The sequence below is a fragment of the Dermacentor silvarum genome, chromosome 11 (genome assembly GCF_013339745.2).
Source record: "Dermacentor silvarum isolate Dsil-2018 chromosome 11, BIME_Dsil_1.4, whole genome shotgun sequence".
Taxonomy (NCBI): Eukaryota; Metazoa; Arthropoda; class Arachnida; order Ixodida; family Ixodidae; genus Dermacentor; species Dermacentor silvarum.
The window spans coordinates 45,112,036-45,132,471 of record NC_051164.1 but is presented as its reverse complement, the minus strand read 5'-3'; the positions used below and the strand labels follow the sequence as shown (position 1 = coordinate 45,132,471).

The 20,436-nt window shown below is 43.5% G+C and overlaps 2 protein-coding genes across 4 annotated transcripts in view; one reads left to right on the top strand and one right to left on the bottom strand.

Moving 5' to 3' along the window:
* LOC119432548 (neprilysin-4-like) overlaps window positions 1-20,436 on the top strand; it is an 811,607-nt gene that overhangs the window by 373,274 nt on the left and 417,897 nt on the right. The gene's annotated exons all lie outside the window — the stretch shown is intronic.
* LOC125941613 (neprilysin-4-like) overlaps window positions 1-20,436 on the bottom strand; it is a 100,852-nt gene that overhangs the window by 65,571 nt on the left and 14,845 nt on the right. For all 3 annotated transcript variants that reach the window (XM_049659294.1, XM_049659295.1, XM_049659296.1), the window contains exons 3-6: window positions 10,339-10,437; window positions 5,893-5,970; window positions 3,752-3,864; window positions 1,038-1,096 (exon numbers count right to left, since the gene is read on the bottom strand). In XM_049659294.1, coding sequence (XP_049515251.1) covers window positions 1,038-1,096; window positions 3,752-3,864; window positions 5,893-5,970; window positions 10,339-10,437 — 349 coding nt within the window. The remainder of the gene's footprint in view (window positions 1-1,037; window positions 1,097-3,751; window positions 3,865-5,892; window positions 5,971-10,338; window positions 10,438-20,436) is intronic.

Genomic DNA, 20,436 nt, shown 5'->3' with positions numbered 1-20,436 from the left:
ATTTTATTTTATTTAAGATTACACAACTTCGTAGGCATGTATCTACAATGTCCGACAAAATGTGAGGAATTCAATGCTTTCCGGCTGCGTACTAGAAGGTAATTAGTCTGTGAAGTATTCAGGACTCGGTACAGTAGTGCTTGTTTGATATCTGCATGTAGGGCACTCAATTTAATGGTGTTTTATGTCTATTGTATTTTGTTTCCTTTAGAGGGACTTCGGCATTTAAAATGTGTTGCCTCTTCAGATATATTTCATTGTAAAGCTTAAATAATAGGTAAATGCAAATTGCTGTTTACTGTTCCTTCTGCGCCAAATTTCTGCAGAACAAAAAAGTGTGCCGTGCAATAGTATGCAAGCCTATCAAAATACGCGCGTTCCCTGGCAACATTGTCAAGCCGAAAACATTTAAAACTCAACAGAAATGAGTTATATCAAAGTTAATTAAAGGCTTTAGGCCATCTTAGCAAACATGCGAAGAATCTACATTGCCAGCGCATTTTTATTTCGGGAATCAGATCCTAGTAATGCGTCTAGGCACCCCAGGACATTACCGAGTATACGTGCCCTAACTTTAAGGATAGGGTGTTGGTGATATATTTGACAGAGGCTTCCTATTTGCTTTTCACTGGAGAAATGCTGACGGTAAGCGTTTAGCGTCGTGAAAATGTATTTACAGCGCTCAACACGGTCAATTGCAAGCTAACTTCGGTCATTGTTGTGGAGATAGAAAAAAAATATGGGGCTTTACGTGCCAAAACCATGACCTAATTATACACGCCGTAGTGGGGGACTTCTGAATAATTTGGACATCCAGAGATTCTTTACCTTGCACGTAAATCAATGTACACGGGTGCTTTGGCTGTTCTTAGCAGACGCATACCATAGCCACAAAGCAAGCATAGCGGGTTTTGTGGAGATACGTCTGGAACTATTCTTTGTGTAAGTTAAAATAGGACTGCTTGCAAGTATTATGCCATAGTCAGCTTACACTCTTATTCGCAGATGTTTACCTTTCTTATAATTTGGATGCTTACCAATTTTCGTCCAATAGAAGTTCTGAAACGTGCGACGTTCTCTTGGACTGTGGTCCCATCTACATGAATAACCAAGATGAAACCAGAAAACCGTAAATACAAAACAGTCAATAGGTTTGTTAGCACGATTGCTTCAAAAGTTATGTCTAGCGGTAGAAAATTGCAGATTTCGATCAGTTATTATTTACACCAATGAGCTAATAGGATTGCAAAATAAACATTGCAAACATTGTCCATGTTTAAACGTGCTTTCAAAAGCAGTAGGCTGATAAGCATTCGCACCCAGCCGCTTACGGTCAATTGTGTAATAAGCTTAACGGCGTGCACTGTTCGTTGCTAAGGAAAAAACAACTCGGTAACCTCTCAGATTCACTATAAACCAAGTTTGCTAGATAATGTTCGAGGTTGCAACATGAAGTTTCTTAGCAAGGTACTGCATGTTGCTCGTAAATGATAATTCACATTTGTGTTGCACTGTTGCATTGAATTATAGTTCAGCGCGAATGTACCTTATGTGATCTTCAACTTAGGTTTTCTGATATCACATGATTGTGACTGCACGCAGACTTTTTCCGTGAATGTAAAAGCACCTGGGTTCTTGTCATTTTTATAATCCGAAATGAGTTGTACGAAAACTTTCAGATAGATTGAAAGCACTAGGAGAACTCGAATGAATGCCGCATTGGAGCTGCCAAAATTATCTCAGGTGAATTCTTAAGAAAACCCTCACACCGATAGATTATTACGGGAAAGGATGAATTGAGAAGTGCCCCTCAAAGTGCTTTTTAAAGCGAAGCTTCGTACCTCTACCAGCCAAGGGTTCTGTCGTGTCCGTCGTTGTAAGCAAAAAACGATCCCGACGAACCGCTAACAATTGCAGCTATAGCAGTATAGCTTACTTGAATTCAGGCATTCAGCGTTCAACTAAGCACTCGTTTTCGCAAGAAAAACCACAAAAACAAGCTTCAAAGTGATGAGCCAACATGATGGATGATAAGGGCATCAGGCAAACAACGGAAACAGGCTCGGCGCGGTCCGTAAGATTAGATTGCAGCTGTTGCAAAGCTTATGCAGCTGCTTGAAAGAGGGTTGACGTCATTCGAAACCCTTCCAGCCTAGTAACTGCTTCGGTTCATTTTCTAGACTACCCCACTATGGGGTAGTCTAGTAGTGTATATCACACCGATCATAAAGCAGTAGTGAACATTGTTGTGAAGTAAATAATAATAAAGGCCATGGTTAAAGTTACGTTGTAGTGTGTGAAATATCAAATGCGCCGCAGTCACCGTGAGGGTGGCGTAAAAAGCTTCGCTTTCCAACCACCTTCACAGGATGGATTGGCGGGCAATTTTTTTGTCAACCAAAATGTTTGTATGAACTGCAACGTTTGTATGTGGAACAGTATTTTCTGAAGAGCCGAATCCCACGAAGCTTGGCACCCTGCCTTGAATTCTCATTGTCATTGCGTAGTAGCATGTGTAAACTAAACAATGAATCATGTTAGAAATGACATGCCTCAGTAAGACAATTTTTTTTTTCATACCTGTGTACCCTAAGCATTTGACAACGAATGTACAATAGTAGAAATAACTTTATTGAGAAAACCAAACGTGAACTACTCATGGGGGAGAAAGCCTCAGCTGCTACAAATACCACGGAACGCATTTGAGAAGGACAATTACCTTATGATAGATATATTATCAATCTAAGACCGCCACCTGCCATTACAGCGAATTCTACAACGCCTCGGAAGCACTTATCGGGACTTCTGTAAAACGCTCCAGGCAGCTTCAAATTAACACCTACTTGCAGTTAGAATATACTCGACAGATTGCTCACAAGTCTTAGCTGTTGGCAGAGGTTTGGCACGATGGAACAACGCTAAGTGTTTTGTGCTAAAGTTCACGCAACAACGAGTCCCAAATTGGTGCGGGTCGTGCAGCGTTGGCGGGAAATGCCAAGTAATTTCTAGCATCTCTGCCCTTACAACTGCAAGCGATATATTCAAGAAAATAATAAACAAAACAAATAGAAACTTGTGTCCCTCACCCACAGTACTGTGTTTCTTTTTTTATAAGCAAGAAAATGAGATTTAAGTGCAATTCACACAGGCATTTATTAAACCGACGTGATCCTATCAAACAAACTTTTTTGGAGATGCACGTGTTATTTTTATTGTTTCATCTACAAGCCATAGACAAGAATTTTTGATAACTCACTAACGTGTTGTTCCACACCACGTGAACCTATTTCTGTAGCATTCACCACATCTATATCAGAATGTGCCACACCCATTTAGAATTCCTATGGCCTCTGCGCATTATTCATAAAAGCCTACAGCAGCTTCTCTTCTCTATTCGTCGTCAAACTTATATTATTGATTGCCCCATTAACAGTGCTAAACAATGCCATATTCTCTAAATTATATTCTGGTTTCGTACTGGTGTAAAACGAAACACACTCTATGTCAGTATAGCTTAACGAAGAAATACGGATTAGTCATTAGGAGTTTCTTCTATTGTGGCAGCGCGTAAGGCAATAAAAGCAACACAAACAGGCAAGCGATCGTCCTATTTGTATCCGTTTCTTGTCCAGTACATCACACTGTCAGAATGCATTGAAGTCAGTTCTGGATTTACATTTGCAATTTTTCCTAAGATAAAAACGTTCGTACACTGCATCTCACTTCATATCTTAGACTGCTCATTACTCACCCTAGATCGCCCTCTCTTGGATACCGAAACTTACGCAATCGCATTTTGTATAAGTTTTCTTGAATGTAGTACAAGGCTTCCGTTAATGAAATATTCAGAGGAAAGAATGGTACCTATAAAGACAAATATATAGTTGTGAAATTTGAAGCGATAAATTTAGTGTCATGATTATCACACCGAAGTGTGTTTTCTAGGCCCACCTAACTGTTCTCTAAAAAATAACATTTTCAGCATTTCAGTTTGCGATATTTCCTCGAAATATATGCTTCAAATGCAGTGCTACTATATAAACTCCTCTCAGCTACACCATACAAATATGTCGTCCATTTTATTGGTACGAAAAGACGTATACACCGTAGCGCGAAGCGCAGCACCAAAGGTACATAATGACATACTTGAACTGCTTACCCACAATAAAGCTAGAAACAGTATTACTAAAACGAAATATTTTTTACTTGTCCACATGTCTAAAATCGTTGGAAAAATTTCCATAGTGTCACCTTTATACGCCAGTGACTGCTATAAGACCTGATGCACAAGTAAGACAGTAACAAGGTTGACAATCATTAGCGCATTTCATTTCAGCATCTGCAGGCAAGTAGAACTGCCAGGCGCTCGTATTCTCCCTTTTCCATGATGATTACTGTTATGCGAAGCGACGAACCAGCTAATCGTCTCAGACTGCTGGACGTTGTTTGCAAGAGAGACGTAGCTACCTATTGAACTATGGCATCGAATCTATTATGTCGGGCTATTGTGCTTAGGGATCACAATGTGATGCCAACATCGGCCATTTTTTATTTAAGCATAGCTTTCTTTGAGAACCTTCCTGGAGACTCTTGATTGTGACTAATAGTAGCTGCAGCTGCGGCTGTCTTGCTGAGTAGCTTACACACAAAGAACGTTATCCAAGTCGAAAGCACAGGTTTATGAAGGGAATGTTTTGTGAAGCAATTATGTAAATGTCATCAAACTAAATGCTCTTCGTCCAAATTACTTTTATATTGTAGCGTTAAGAATGCAATCCCATTTAAAGGTTTCTTTATGCTCCAAACCAATAACTACTACTAGGTAACCTTATGTTTACGTTTATGCTTTGTACTACTGGGAAGATATGCGGACATGCAAACAGCCATTTATGAGAATGTACACTTTGAGACGTTGATGCAGTAATGGCCGCAAGGGTGAAGACGGTGTTGGTTGGTTGGAAAGGGAAAAATGGGGAGTACAGGTGCATTCACATAGAAGGAGCTGTAAAAAATCATCCTTTTTGCGATTCTTGCGTCTGCCTTCCAGTAAAAAGTGGTAAGCGGGCGTGAATCGCCTAAAGGACGCTAGTAATTTGAGGTCAGTGTTGTTGCGCTGTCAGACCTATGTTTAATTCACACCAAAGAGTCCGTAGCGTATGGTTGCCTGTGTTTTTTGTTTGTGTTAGTTGCACTTAAATGGCTTCAACAAACATATACCATCACGTTCGTCTTTGTGGCATCAGTGCGTCGACGTTTGACAGTGCAGAACTGCCCATATTGCTGTTTGCATGTCGACATAGCTTTCCAACAGTCTAGTCCACATGAACTGCATAACATTTTTTATTGCAATGTTGGACGAAATAAAAGGACTGTACACGGTATTTCTTCTCCAAACCTAATGAAATTTCAAAGTAGAGACTAAATACTGGTCGGCTACAACAACACAGAAAACCCACTCATTTCCCGCTTCTCACTTTGTACATCCACCTGTTTTATATGAAGCAGGTTGGCATGCACGGATAAACAACTTCGTTTTTCACTTAGGTTGCAAAGGACCACGTATTCTTTTTGAGTTGATGCACTATGAGCAAATAATAAAGTTGAGGAATTGCTTTGCTAATCATTAGAATCGTGAAAGCTTGGTGTACGGGAATTTATTTCTGAATTCACCTAGGTAAGCAACAGTGTGTCTAAATATTAGTAAAACAGAGTTAATAGAGGTTCATCGCTACAGTCAAAATATGATACCTTCTTTTAAAAACCCACAATTTGAACAACAATGCTTGCACTGATGTTAAAAATTTCGATCACACCGCTGTCAAGTACTTGGGTAAGTGAAAATAGCTAATTAGGAGATTCTAGCAATCTGGTGAGTTTTGTGTTTGCACTTACGTATTTGTAGCGAGTTTCAAGTACTGAAATGTTCAATAGTGTGTCCGGGTATCCTATTTTCAACTCCACTTTTTCCAACTGGAACAAAATGAAACGATTTATTTGATGAACGTGTAAAAAAAAAAAAAAAGACGCCGCTGCTTCCCCCGAAAGGCGAAGCAGCGTTTGCGATATCAAATTAGTGGCCTGTTAGTTTTATTGAGTGCATAAGCCTGTAAACATAGGCATACTAAATAAATTACCAAGCATAGTACCACGCAGCACAAGCAAACATGAACGCATCTCACGCGATGACCGCAGAAACGCATTGTCAAAACGGTGGCGTGAGGAACCGCGGTAGCAGCTGCGATCGAATTGAAGTTCCTGCTGTATTTCGCATCGACGCGAACAAAGCAGCGAAAACACAGCACAGATGGACTGTGTCCCTGTTGCAGATGGCTGCCGCAATACAGCGGCCCGGGCCGCCCAGAGTAGACTCCCTCTGTTTCTGTCGGTCAATGTAGTGCGTATTGACCGACAGAAAGCTGTATGGGGAGTTTTAAATGCGATGCATTGCTTGGCGGACATTTGCCGCTTTGACAGTGTTTATCTATCCAGCCGCCTCCGTCTTGGTGCTCTAATGGTCGTTTCGTTTGCTTGATATTTACCAAAATTGGAATAGTACGCGAACAGTGTATGACAAAAATGAATGATTGGTCATGATATGAATATCATGACATGTGTGTCATGTATGTCATGAAACAGCTGCCTACGTCTTGGTGCTCTTGTGGTCCTTTCGTTAACTTGGAAGGTACCAAAATTGACATAGTATGACAACATAGTATGACAAACATAAACGATAGGTCATGACATGCGTGTCATATGGGTGATGAAACAGCCGCCTAAAATGACAAATGGCCCTGTGAAAAAACATTGCCTCCCAAAGACCATTGCAATGGGTTCGGACGGGGGTTCTAAAGGAAGGAAACACTAAAGGCTCATAGCAAAGGTCATAGTGATGAGCATGACTCAGAAAAAATGACAATGACTCAACAAAAAAGATTCAAACTCAAAAACCACTTAAATTGGTTCTCAAATGGGTACTAAGTAAGGGAAACACTAAAGAATGATGGTAAAATTCATAGTCATGAGCATGACTCAGCAAAAATGGCAATGACTCAGCAAAAAAAAGTTAGCACTCAATAACAACTGAAATCGGTTCGAACGTGGTTACTAAGGGAAGGAAACACTAAAGGATGATGTTAGAAGTCATAGTCATGACCATGACTCAGCAAAAATTGATAATGACTAAGCAAAAAGATGAACATTCAAAGACCACTGAAATAGGTTCGGACGTGGGTACTGAGTTCGGACGTGGATACCACCATCCTTACGTGGGTAATGATAGTGGTAAAAGCCATCCTTACCATGCCTTAGTCATGAGCATGGCTAAGGCTTTCGCCTTGAGGTCTCTTAGGCGTAGCTAAAAGGACTCCTGAGAACTCATCACATGAATGCCATGACATGCATGCATGTCATGTAGGTGATGAACTTGGTAGGCTCCCCGCACACTGCTTCGCATAACATCGATTCCCACAGGGCGTTGGATCTGCCGGATTTTTTCATGTTGCTCTACAATTTCTCTCATTGAGACTCGTCATATAAGTATAACAATTGAGAAGTTGATTATTTAAATAGGGCTAATTATTTATTCGGCGGGATGCAAAAATTAATATGAGTATCTCCAAGCGATGGCCAACATTATGACCTTGGTTCTGTCCAGCTAGGTGTCATTTTCTTATTTTAAATGTTCAGCCCAAGTTAAGTCAAGCACACTCTATTGATGTATAGCGTTTTTGTTAATCTTTTTCTTATGACACAAAAATGTTAGGTAATTTCATACATATTACCGCGATGATGTTTCTTGTTTAATTTCTAACTTTATAGATGATTGCTTAACACGACACTATACAATTACTGCCAATTATCATTTAAAACTAATTTATCCCAACTTCTGAATTACAAATGAACATCACAAATTGCGACGAGGCCCAAAACAGGTCCCTATTAAAAGATCATGCGGTTTAAACACGAAAGTTTTTAGGCCGGTCTCACGAATGATTTCGCGCAATGGATGCAACGGATTTGACGTCGCTCCGGCCCACCACGTAGGAGCGGTGAAGCCATGTGCTTCATCGTGACACTAACCAGCGCCGACAGGGAGTGCTTCGGTAGTCCCACCGCAGCGGAGGATCTGACGCGGTGTAGCCATGGAATAAAGAACCAAGTGTAGCCTCGAGCGACATAACTTTATTTGAAATCCGGCGATTGGGAGGCCTGGGCCTGGGGCCGCCTAAATGGCCACTGAGAGCTGTTGCTCCCACACGACAGCCATGGCTCGCTGGATGGGCCAAAGGTGGTCTTGGAGTTCTGAGCTGAGCAGCGTGGAGCGTGGTCGACCACAGCCCCCATAGGTTTTCCGGGGAGATTGCCATTTTTTCTTGACATATTGAGATGCTATTCATGTATGTCTCCGCTGACCATCGCGACTGACACGTTGCATTACCATTCGTTACCTTTGCCTACAATGCTTCTCGCCACGATACCGCAGGCTTCTCTCCATTCTTCCTCTTGTTTGGCCGCGACCCTACGCTACCTTTCGACACCCTTCTGCCTGATAGCCTGTATTTCACATCAGAGTATGCCCGGGACGCCATACTCCAGGCACAAGAGGCACGCCATATTGCCCGACGTCGGCTTGTGGACTCGCAGGAAAATCAGCCGCGCTTATATGACTATGAATGTTTAATGCAGTTCACATTCTTGGCGTGAGGTAATACTACCACGAGCACGCCATCGTGCCTTATACTTGTTGCTTTATATGTGTCGCACGACATGCAGAAGAAAAGTAAGTTTGATGTGTTCAAGGAAAAGGCAATAGTATATTAAAGATGTATGCAGGTTTGTTGTGCGCACTGGCGGAAAACTAAATTAAAGAAATTTAATAGAACGCGTGCCAACACGAGTACATCAGAGCATGACAACCAAATTTGGCGGTAAATAGTCATCAAAATTTTGCTGTTGTCACCACCCTAAAACAGCGCTTGCATGCGCTTGCATGTAGGCTCCCTTGCTTGCTTGCTTGCCTTCAAAAGTGGCTCGTACCCACTATGGGGGATTGGCCAAGAATCGGGTGATTGAAGGAAAACAATTATCGCGGTCTAATAAGGATCACTTGTGAAAATTTTTGAATGACGAAAGGAATTTATTCATATAAAATTTACGAATTTAGCAAGGAAATTGACCTGATTCAATTATGTACCCCACCACAGCTGCACCAACATCCTTATGACAATGTCCGAGAGAAGAGGCACCAAAAGATAGAATACGTAGGCTCCCTAATGCGAACCATATGATTGCGTTCGAGCGTCGTCGTCTTCGTCCACAGCTGGCGCGTTCGCACGCGCACGTGATCTGCGAGGTGTATAATAGGTTTTTCGCGCGATGCTCGGGTGAGAGATAAAAAAAATGAGAGCGCGAGAGAGGCATTCACGGAGCTGGTCTGCCGGACCAGCATTGCAACGCACTGTCGGTGTTGAAATATGTGCTATGCAACGCGCAGTGACAGCCGTACCTCCGAGACACGCGAAAAGACATTATAATCAGGAGTAATAAGATAAAAAGTTCGCTCGAACTTTGGTAAAAACTGGGCTAATATCGCCCAGCTTCGCTGTTTCAAGCATTGCGCGGCCGAGCGCAAGGTTAAGCGTTTTTTTTTTTCTTTTCCCCCTTAAAGTAGCGTTCGTTGCCTAGGCAACTTGTCTCTTTGTAATTCTTCTTTCATGACGTAAACAGTACATTTTTAGAGAGATGTTATAACTTGCGAAATGCGAAAACACCCGTGTACTTAGATTGTGGCGCACGGTGGTCTAAATTTCCGGAGTCCCCCACTACGGCGTGCCTCATAATCAGGCCGTGGTTTTGGCACGTAAAACTCCACAATTTAATTTAGATGTTACAACTTCGATGAATCAATTATTACCTTCCGGATATAGTTGTGTCGTCAGGAAGCGCGTCAGGAAGCGATATATTTCTAGCGCGATCTTTCAGAAGCCTGAATTTTTGCGAAAAGAGCGATTTCTATTTTCACTGCTACTGCTACATTTAAGCAATTTGCTAAATAAGGTGTCACAATCATTTTGAGCCCATTCTGATCCTATATTTTTTTCATTGATTTTAGCAAGCACCATGGACAAGTAAAAGTAGTTCAACAAGTATGCCGTTGTTTCAGACGTGCTTGCATCATGCGTGATCATGAATTTGCTCTAAGAATTGTGTCAGTTAGAAACGTAACGCGCGGCTTCCACACTCCTCAGTTTCAAGGAATCATCACAAAACAGATCTTCGAAGAAAAGAAACTTTGCATACGATATATTTTGCATAGCAGTTATGGGATAGTGCTCCTACCTGTTTCTGTAAGGGATGTAGTATCTTATTCTCAATCCAGCTGTTGTTTTGAAGCGTTTTATTGAATGCCTGTTTCAATCTCCGGGCAATGGTTTCCACCTGAAACAAAAGTTATTTTTAAACAATTGAAACATCACAAGAGCCAAACTGGCACTTTTGAGGTCGTTGCACCAACTCCTGCATAAACACTGCCGAATCGATGCGTCCAAATGCATCTTACTTGCAGAATCACGAGCACTAAGAAACAAGCATGCATATCCTCCAAGAAAATACGCTTACCACAATGACAGCTTCAAACATTTTTTCCCTGACAATCAGTGAATAAAGTCGTTTGGACCTAACCATTACTAACGCAGAATCCTTGGCCGATTTAACTTCGAAAATTCAAATTGTGTTTAATAACTAGTTGCCTCTTTCGCAGCAGAGAGCCAGTTGGCTGCTTTCTACGTGTGTGTATCTTTTGTGGGGCATAAATTTGTCCGCTCTCCTGTTTGCATGTAACTAGAGTTGTTAGTTTCTGTTTCAAAACAGACACTGTTTTTTGTGCCTTCTGTCAAAATTTAGTTGCCTAGCGTTCAAGGAAATGTAGTGCTAATGCCCTCCTGCTTTGGTCTCGTAAGAGACTGGCAGTAATGTAAATAAAAATAAACTGTTGATGTTTTTTTTCTTGGTCGTCATACACCATATTCTAAGGGCGTGCCAGAGCATGTCAGTGCACTTTGCAGAATGAAAGTAAATAGGCAGTCCAATGAAGCTGATTACACGCGCGATGTCTTTGTTATTGATCCTCTCGGTGCAATATTGAACAGGACATCAATTTAGGCAAGTCGATTGATAGGTATCTATTCATAGCTTGTGTGTATTGAAAACTCGCCGTGGTTGCTCAGTGGCTATGGTGTTGGGCTGCTGAGCACGAGGTCGCGGGATCGGATCCCAGCCACGGCGGCCGCATTTCGGTGGGGGTGAAACGCGAAAACACCCGTGTACTTAGATTTAGGTGCGCGTTGAAGAACCCCAGGCGGTCGAAATTATTCCAAATTACACTACGGCGTGCCTCCTAATCAGATCGTGGTTTTGCACGTAAAACCCCATAAATTAATTTTTCATTGTATATTGAAAGGAAAAATAAGAAAGCAGGAACTGGAGGCACCTAAGCACCGATCCCTGTCTTCCTCCGCATTCTATTTGAATACGTCGTGCTAGAGTGCTACAGCTCTAATGTCTTTGTAGCGATCCGATATGCTCTGGAAATCACATATGTCTTGTGGTAGCGCAGCTTCTTCGCTTTCAGATGTTAACCATAAAATGTTAAAATATTGTGAAGGTGAATAAAAGGCTCAAAACCACCAACTATTTTCTATTCTCACGCAGAGGTAACGTTTCAACGCCCTAAAACTACTCATGGTGTTTTGTGCGTGCCAAAGCCGCGGTGTGCTTATGAGGCATACCGTAGTGGGGGGTTCGGAATCAGTTTTGACCACCTGGAGTTAATTAACGTGCGCCGAATGCACGGTACACGAGCGTTTTTCCATTCTTCCTCAATCAAAATGAGGTACGTGGCAGTGGCCGAACTCGAAACCCGACCATGAAATCACCAGCGCAACAGCACAAACATGGTCTACCGCAATAGTTAGTGCGGAAGACTGACCCTAACAGAGTGTACTATGGCTTGTTGATAGCGGAATCACGGCCTCAGGTATACGCAACGTAGGTACATAAGGTGGCGCACTTAGAACTTAAACAATTTCGGGACCATGCGCAGTAAAACGAACTTGTGCAAATTCGCTCCACACGTCTGCACTGTGCCTGAACCGAAGGAGAAGGTTTTAAAGTAGTCAGATTAACCACACTAGTATTTTTTTTAATTTACACTTCGGACGTCATACTTTGTGCTAATATACTAAAAGATAGAACGTCCTGCAAAAAAAATTATGGGGAAAGAAAGCCGGCAGATCCCTCGCCCTGTGGGAATCGATGTTGTGCGAAGCAGTCTGCGGGGAGCCTACCAAGTTAACGAAACGACCATGCGAACACCAAGACGTAGTCGGCTCTTTCATGAACTACATGACACGCATGCCATGACATTCATCTCACGATTGATCAGGAGTACCTTTACGTACAGCTAAGAGACATTGAGGCGAAAGCCTCAGTCATGCTCGTGACTATGACTTCGACCATAAAGGTCTAGTCTTTTCCTTCACTTAGTATCGCAACCAAACGAATTCCAGTGGTTTTTGAGTGTTCATATTTTTATGGCTGATTCATCGTCACTTTTGCAGAGTCATGTTGATGACTATGACTTCTACGATCATCTTTTAGTGTTTCCTTTACTTAGTACTCACGTCGGAACCAATTTCAGTGGTTTGTGAGGGTTAATATTTCCCTTTTTGGTCAGTCATGCGCATGGCTATGGCTTCTACGATCATCTTTTAGTGTTTCCTTCACTTAGTACCCACGTCAGAAGTTATTGCAGCGTTTTTTTTTTAGTGTTAAACATTTTATTTTCAAAGGCATTGTCAATTTTCCAGTCATGGTCATGACTATGGCTTCTAGCCCCATTCTTTAGTGTTTCCTTCACTTAGTGCGCAGGTCCGAACCCATTTCAGTGCCTTTGAATGTTAATCTTTTTTGCTGTGTCATTGTCATTTTTGCTGAGTCATGCTCATCACTATGCCTTCTACCATAATTCTTTAGTGTTTTTTTTCACTTACTACCCACGTCCGAACCCATTTCAGTGGTTTTGGACTGTTAAGTTTTTTTCGCTGGGTCACTCATTTTAAGCGGCTGTTTCATGACCTACATGACGCGCATGTCATGAAATTCTGGTCATGACCAATCATTAATGTTCGTCATACACTGTAGTCATATTATTCCAATTTAGGTAAGTTCCAAGTTAACGAAACGACCACAAGAGCTTCAAGCCGTAGGCAGCTAGATAGATAGATAGATACTGTCAAAGTAGCAAATGTTCGCCAAGAAATTCTTCGCATTTAAAATTAATCGAAAGTCGTAGTATGATAGAGTAGTCTTGGTTGTTTAAGCGTAACGTCATCAAAAAGCTGCCGGGGATCGGCATCATGGCCACAAGCTTACCCCCGTTCTGTGTACAGGCCGCATGTTTTTTCGGAGTGCCCCACTATGCCGCACGTCGTAATAAGATTGTGGTTTTGGCACGTAAAACCCCATAATATTATTTGCAATTATTCTCGCTTCTAGCTATGACAGCTCTAATTAATATTTTATCGTGGTGTAGTGCCACAGTTTTCTGTTTTATATTAGGAAATATGTTCTTTCTACGATTTGTTATATCCTCCACTGTGTCTCAGTTCTTAATATTGCTCTCTCAATGCACTGAGATCAAACCCGGTCCTGCTCATGGCTACGTACAGCATCGGTCTGCTACTATCACTGATAATGTGAATATACAAAATGTTTCCAACGTTATACGGAGGGGAGGGGGAGGGGTGGACCTCAACTTTGGCAAACGCGCATTTTAAAAGAGAAACGGTACCACCAGTGAACAGCAGGTTGCCGCTCGGGCAATGTGACAAGGTCTATTTTCCAGAGTCAAAATTCTAGAAGGCGACGTGCTTACCATAAAGCACAAGGAATCCTTCAGCTCCACAGTACCTCAAAAGGCACAATTTCCCTGTAGGTGGCTCAGTTAAAGCTATTGCTCGAGAGGGAGAACGAAACGTTTATTGATTTAAACAGCGTGCAGAGCGAGGCCCAGTATCACCCTGAGGTGGGAAGGCTCTTTAGTCCAGGAACCCCCTGGTTTGAATAGCCCTCTTGGCCCTGTAGACGAGTTGTCGTTGGTCTTGCAGGTCCCCGAGGGCGAGCTTGGCCTCCCACGTTTTGACTAGGTGCTCTTCGTTTGCTTGCGGTGCTCGGTTCGCTTCCATTTCCACATGCATTTCGCTGCCTTCATGTCACGGGCATTCTAGGAGCAGGTGTGGCAGGGTGTCGTGCACGTTGCAGAGTCGGCAGAGGTACTCGTGCAGCATCGGGTAGAGGCGCTGCATTATCGTTCCGTGAGTGTACGGGTTGCTTTGTAGGCGTCTCGGGATCACGCTTTCTTCCTTGTCGAGTTTTGCGTGCGGTGTAGGATACACTCGGCACTCGGACCCTGTAAGTTTGTAATATCGCCGAACAATTGGTGGGTACGGCCTCTGCCGCTTCTGCCGCGCTGGTTGGAGAGCGTGTGGGGCCAGGGAAGCTGGGCTGACGTGCTCGCGGCCAGCGGCGTGGGCCGCTTCGTTCCCCTCTGGTCCCTCGTGTCCGGGCACCCACCTTACGGAGGTGCACGGGAGCGGAGTGCTTCCTCGTTTTAGGATCTTGAGTGCATCGGCCGAGATGCAGCCTCTCGAGCAGTTTCAACAGGCGGCCTGAGAGTGGGTTAATATAACCACTGCGTCTGTGCATGTGGTGGTGGGGAGAGCAATTGCCCCTTCTTCCGCCGTTTTCAGGTCGCGTGCCGTGATGGTGGCCTATTCTCACTCGCTGGAACTTACAAATAAGAGATGGAGAGGGAACAATCTTTAATATTTAGTGTCCGTCATTTTGCGAGCTGCACTTTGAATAAAGGAGAGGAAACTGCACGTTTGTTTTTCCTTTTGAATCTCGAGGTATCTTTTTTAACTCAAGGAATTTTGGACGCTCATCGCTTATGCCGTCCACCAGAATACAAGAACTGACCGTTTGGGAACTTTTGTGTGAGTGAAGATAATGAGCGGCTTCTGGCATGCGGCCCTAAGTTCACAGGAACCAGTTATGCCATCAAAGAAAACTTTACCCATGTCGTGCGCCACGCATGTTGTAAAATGCCATGAATGCTTATTTTCACTCGATGGCTCTCCCATCAGCGTAAGCATTTATTGTTACTTACATCTTACCCTTCAATAATTAAGGTGCAGACGTTGTCGGCGATTGGAATCCAATTAGCCCTGCATACTGCCTCCAAAAGTGGAAGCCTAATGATCACGTGCGGTAGTTTCGTACAAGTAGCTGCAACTCTTTGAGCAGAACGTTTCAGCTCTCCACTACACTGACGTACACGTGCTACGTCGGAGTGATAGGACGGTGAAAGAATCGGTTTTACTTGAGCGCTCAACGCATGCGGCGGAAATGAAGCAGCCTACTCCGACACCTGGTGGCAGAAGACGGGATTACATAAAAGAGTATGTAGCCTATTCAAGTTTATCAGTTGCATGCGTTGTAATGTTCTTTATTCTAGCAATTTTGTAACTGTTAACATCAAAACAGTCCTTTATTTTTGTTACTTCTGAACCTGGGAACAGTGTCACACGAAGCGGTGAGGCCCTGAAGTAGCCGTCAGAGACGCTTGTTTTGATGATATGCTGCGTTTAGTGGCGCAAGGGACAGATATGGCCAAAGAGCGCCATGCAAGTGGTGATGTGTGACGATGTTATGTCAATGCAATGGGCAAATGGATTGCAATAGGTGGATGTTGCATGGCTATAAAAGGGCCTAAAAATCAGTCGCTGTAAAAGTTCGTAAAATAGATAGGTGTTAAAATAATGAACATGACAGTTAGGTGTGCTGTGACTATAAAATATAAGTTATAGCGCCATCATTTACGAGTACGGAACTGGCACTAACGCCTCACGACGCCCTTAAACGCAAGGGTACTGAGGCGTGTGCTCTACAAAAACTATCGCAGGAGCACCCTCTGGTGAGAGGGTGCGCTGCGACCTTGATGGGCTAATAACATGTAGCACTACATCATTCAGGTAGTTAAGCACTGCTTTCACATTAAAGAATGGTTCTAAGCCAAGAAACAATGTTGGATGTAGCGGGATATGGTAACGAAAGGCTTGCGCAAAGTGCTTTTTCAGTTCGGTTTCTGCTTTCTTGCACTCGAGAAGTACGTGGAGGACGGTGAGCATTTCACCACATCTTCCACATAGTGGAGGTTTGTTGCCAGTGAGTAGGTAATTATGGGTGCCAAATGTGTGCCCTATACGCAGTCGTAAGAACAAGACATCAATTCGTCGCGTTTTCGTTATGGAGGGCCAGAAACCTATTTGTGGCTTAATCACATGAAGCTTGTTATTTGTTTCTGTGTCCCACAAGCGTTGCCAGTGGCTTCGCAGTTTCTTTCGTAAGAAAGGCTTCAGGTCTGTGGCAGGAACAGCAGCAGTAGGGGGTAGCTTGCGATGTAATTGTTGTGGCCATTTGGTCTGCTAGCACATTGCCCTCGATGCCTCTATGGCCAGGCACCCAGCATATAATAACATGCTGGTTAGATATATATGCTGTACACAGAACAGAATACAGCTCACCGAGTATAGGATTTTTGTGTTTGCCGAATGACATTAGGGCCTTTACAACGCTTAGGGAGTCCGTAAATATAATTGCCTTTCGAAGTTTTGATCTCCTTATGTGCTTCACAGTCGACCACAGTGCATGAGCCTCAGCCGTAAAGATACTCGTTTCCGAGTGCAGTACACCAGATTCCGAGAAGGATGGCCCTACAGCTGCATAAGATACCCCGCCATGTGATTTAGAAGCGTCTGTGTAAAACTCTGTGCATGAGTACTTGGCCTGGAGTTCAAGGAAATGGATTTTGATATGTGCCTCTGGTGTGTGCTTAGTGACTTCTACGAACGATGTGTCACAATCATGAGCTGCCACTGCCACGGCGGTAACAGTTTTGCTGGAGCCATAGGAAATTGTTCAAGAAGTGGAATACTCATTTCGTCACTGAGGTTTCTCACACGCAATGAGAATGGCTTTCTTGCTGCAGGTGGGTTATGGAAGAGTGTGGCAGCACTCACATCGTTTATTGTTGAATAAGAAGAATGTTCAATATTTGCTTGTACTTTAAGAAAATATGTAAAACTGCTGTATGACCGCTGCAGATGAAGTGACCACTGATTCGACTCTACGTAGAGGCTCTGGATTGGATTTGTCCTGAAAGCACCAGTCGCGAGACGGATAACCAAGTGGGGAAGGGGGTCTGGTATTTTTAATGCACTTGGCATTGCAGAGTTATAAATTACAGACCCGTAATCAAGGCGTGAGAGGACAAGACTGTTATACAAGTTTAAGAGACACTTTCGATCACTGCCCCATGTTGTGCGCGATAGAAGCTTTAGGAGGATCATTGTCTTCAGGCACTTTGTCCTCAGACGCTTAATATGAGGAATAAACGTGAGTTTAGAATCTAAAGTTATTCCAAGAAACTTGTGCTCGCTGCTCACAGAGAGCGCATCTCCTTTGATTTCAATAGTTGGGACTGGCGTTACGCCTCTCTTGTTTGTGAAGAGTACGCAAGTGCTCTTCTGTGAATTATCTTTGAAACCATTTTCATCTGCCCATTTGGACAATTTGTTTATTGCAAGCTGCACTTGTCGTTCGCAGATGGCAACATTGCATGACTTGAAGGCTATCTGCACATCGTCGACATAAACGGAATAAAACATAGTGCGTGGGATGGATGTATGCAGGCCGTTCATTTTTACAATAACTAGCGTGCAACTAAGCACGCCCCCTTGCGGCACACCGGTTTCTTGGGTGAAGGGCCTAGATAGAGCGTTACCCACTCTTACGCGGAATGTGCGATTAGACAGATAACTTTCCATTGTGTTTAGCATGTTGCCACGGACACCCATCGCCGAAAGATCTCGGAGCAATTCCGTAGGGCCATGTCGTATCGTAAGCCTTTTCTAGGTCCAGAAATACTGAAAGGCAAAACTGCTTATGTATAAAAGCATCTCTAATATAAGATTCAATGTGAACAAGGTGGTCTGTTGTGGACATACCTTCTCTGAAAACGCACTGTAAGGGATAGAGTATTTTGTTGCTTTCAAGAAAATGGTTGAGGCACCGGTTAATCATTTTCTCGAAGAGTTTGCGTATACAACTTGTCAGGGATATAGGCCTATAGCTACTGGCCGAAGATGGTTCCTTGCCATCTTTGAGAATAGGAATTACGATTGCTTCTTGCCATACAATAGGAATGTAGCGGCAGAGAACATGGTGTTAAAGAGTGACAGTAGTGTTTTGTGGGTTTCAGGGTGTAGATGTTTTATCATTTCATATAGTATTCTGTCACTTCCTGGAGCAGACGCGTTACAACAATTCAGTGAAGCCTGAAACTCCGCCATGCTAAATGGACGATTGTATTCTGCATTGGCTGTGTCTTTCCGACCCAGAGGCTGTCGCTCTGCTTGTCGCTGATATCTTAAAAATGTATCCGTGTAATGAGAGGTACTGGAAATATGCTCAAAATGTGCTCCTAGACAATCAGCCTGGTTTTTGTGTGTTTACTGAAGGTAGAGGATGAGTTTCGCGGCCTTTTATTTTGTTAACCCTGTTCCAGGCTTTGCATTCGTCTGTATAAGAATTGATGTTGCTTATGTATTTTCCCCAACTTTCCCGTTTAGCACGGCGGCGTGTTTTTCTACCTTGTGACTTAATCGCCTTGAAGTTAATTAGGTTTTCTGTAGTTGGGGACTTACGAAGAAGATTCCAGGCATTGTTTTGCTTTTTCCGGGCTTCCCTACACTCCTTATTCCGCCATGGAGTACGTCGTTTCGATGGCGACCCCTTTGTTTGGGGTATACATACTGATGCAGCATCAATAATAAACGATGTAAAGTATGCTACTGCATCGTCAATACCAAGTGCACGGACATCGTTCCAGGGCTTCACGAAACCGCGTCCAGTCGGCTGAATCGACTTTCCATCGAGGAACGTGTGTAGAGCACTCAGATTGTTTTGTAAGGTTTAGTACGATGGGGAAGGGATCACTTCCTTAAGGGTTATTAATCACATCACACTGCAGATATGGCAGAATTGTACTGGACGCTATGCTTACGTCTATGGAAGAAAATGTTTGGTGTGTAGAGCTGTAGAATGTTGGTTCTTTTTTGTTAAGCAAGCAGGCACTTAAAGAGAATAGGAAGCTTTTCTATTAGCCGTTCTCTAGCATCACAGCGAGAGTCGTCCCACAGTGCATTAAGATCACCAACGACTATGTAAGGGTGATTGGAATTCATCAATAAAGCTTTGAAGAGAGTTCTAGAGAGTTGATAACTTGGGGGGATGAATATAGACGCGATGGTGACTAGTTTATTGGCTAGCACTGCTTCGATAGCAACTGCTTCAAGAGAGGTTTGGAGTTGCAGTTTCCGACATGCAACACCTCTGTCAGCTATTATAGCTACATCGCCTGACGATGTAAGATCCTCGTCCCGGTCTTTCCGGAAAATGGCGTATTGCTGGACAAAGTTTGTGTAGGCTTAAGATGTGTCTCCTGAACACACAGCACCTTTGGATTGTATTCGTGTAAAAGTTCTTTAAGGTCATCAAGGTTGTGCATTAGGCCTCTCAGGTTCCAGTGTAATATTTGTGTATCCATATTGTTTGTGTTTTTGGGCTGTGTGTCATGAGACGAGTCTAGTTGGCTTACGGAGCCTTTCCAGGCCCCGTAATCTGGGTTTTGTCTTTCTTGGAGCGGTCGCGAGAATCGCGTCGCTCCGGGAGCACTGGATGCGCCACCTGGCTTGGGGTTGTGTCCATCGACTCCTGGAGCCGCTGTAACTTCGGTCAAGGGAGCGAGGTGTTTTCGGGGTGGGCCTTGCCTCGAGAAGCAGGGCCTTGGAGCCCACCAACCAAGAGGTCGATGGGCTTTCATTCAGAGACGGCGCAGCAGCGCTGGCTGCTGTCGCCCGGGGGGCTGGTGGCACAGCCGCGGTCATACTCTTTGTGTGCCGTGCCGATGCTGGAGTCTGCTGCGGCGTTGCCCCCTTACGCGCCGCGCAGCATACCCTGAGATATGAACAAAAGAAACACGCTTTCGTGCTTCTTAGAAAGATATGGTTTCTTTTTCTTTGAGTGTGATGATGTCTTTTTTTTTGTTTGTTTCCATGTAGAGCAGGATCGAGAATATGCTGCATGGTCACCATCGCAATTCGGACAGTGCAGGGCGCCAGTACAGTTATCAGATGTGTGTTCATGATCGGCACATTTTGCGCATGTCAGTCGGCCTCAGCAGCTTTGCGGACCATCGCCAAATCTTTGGCATTTCAAACATCTACGCGGTTTGGGAATATAGGGTCTTACTCGGAT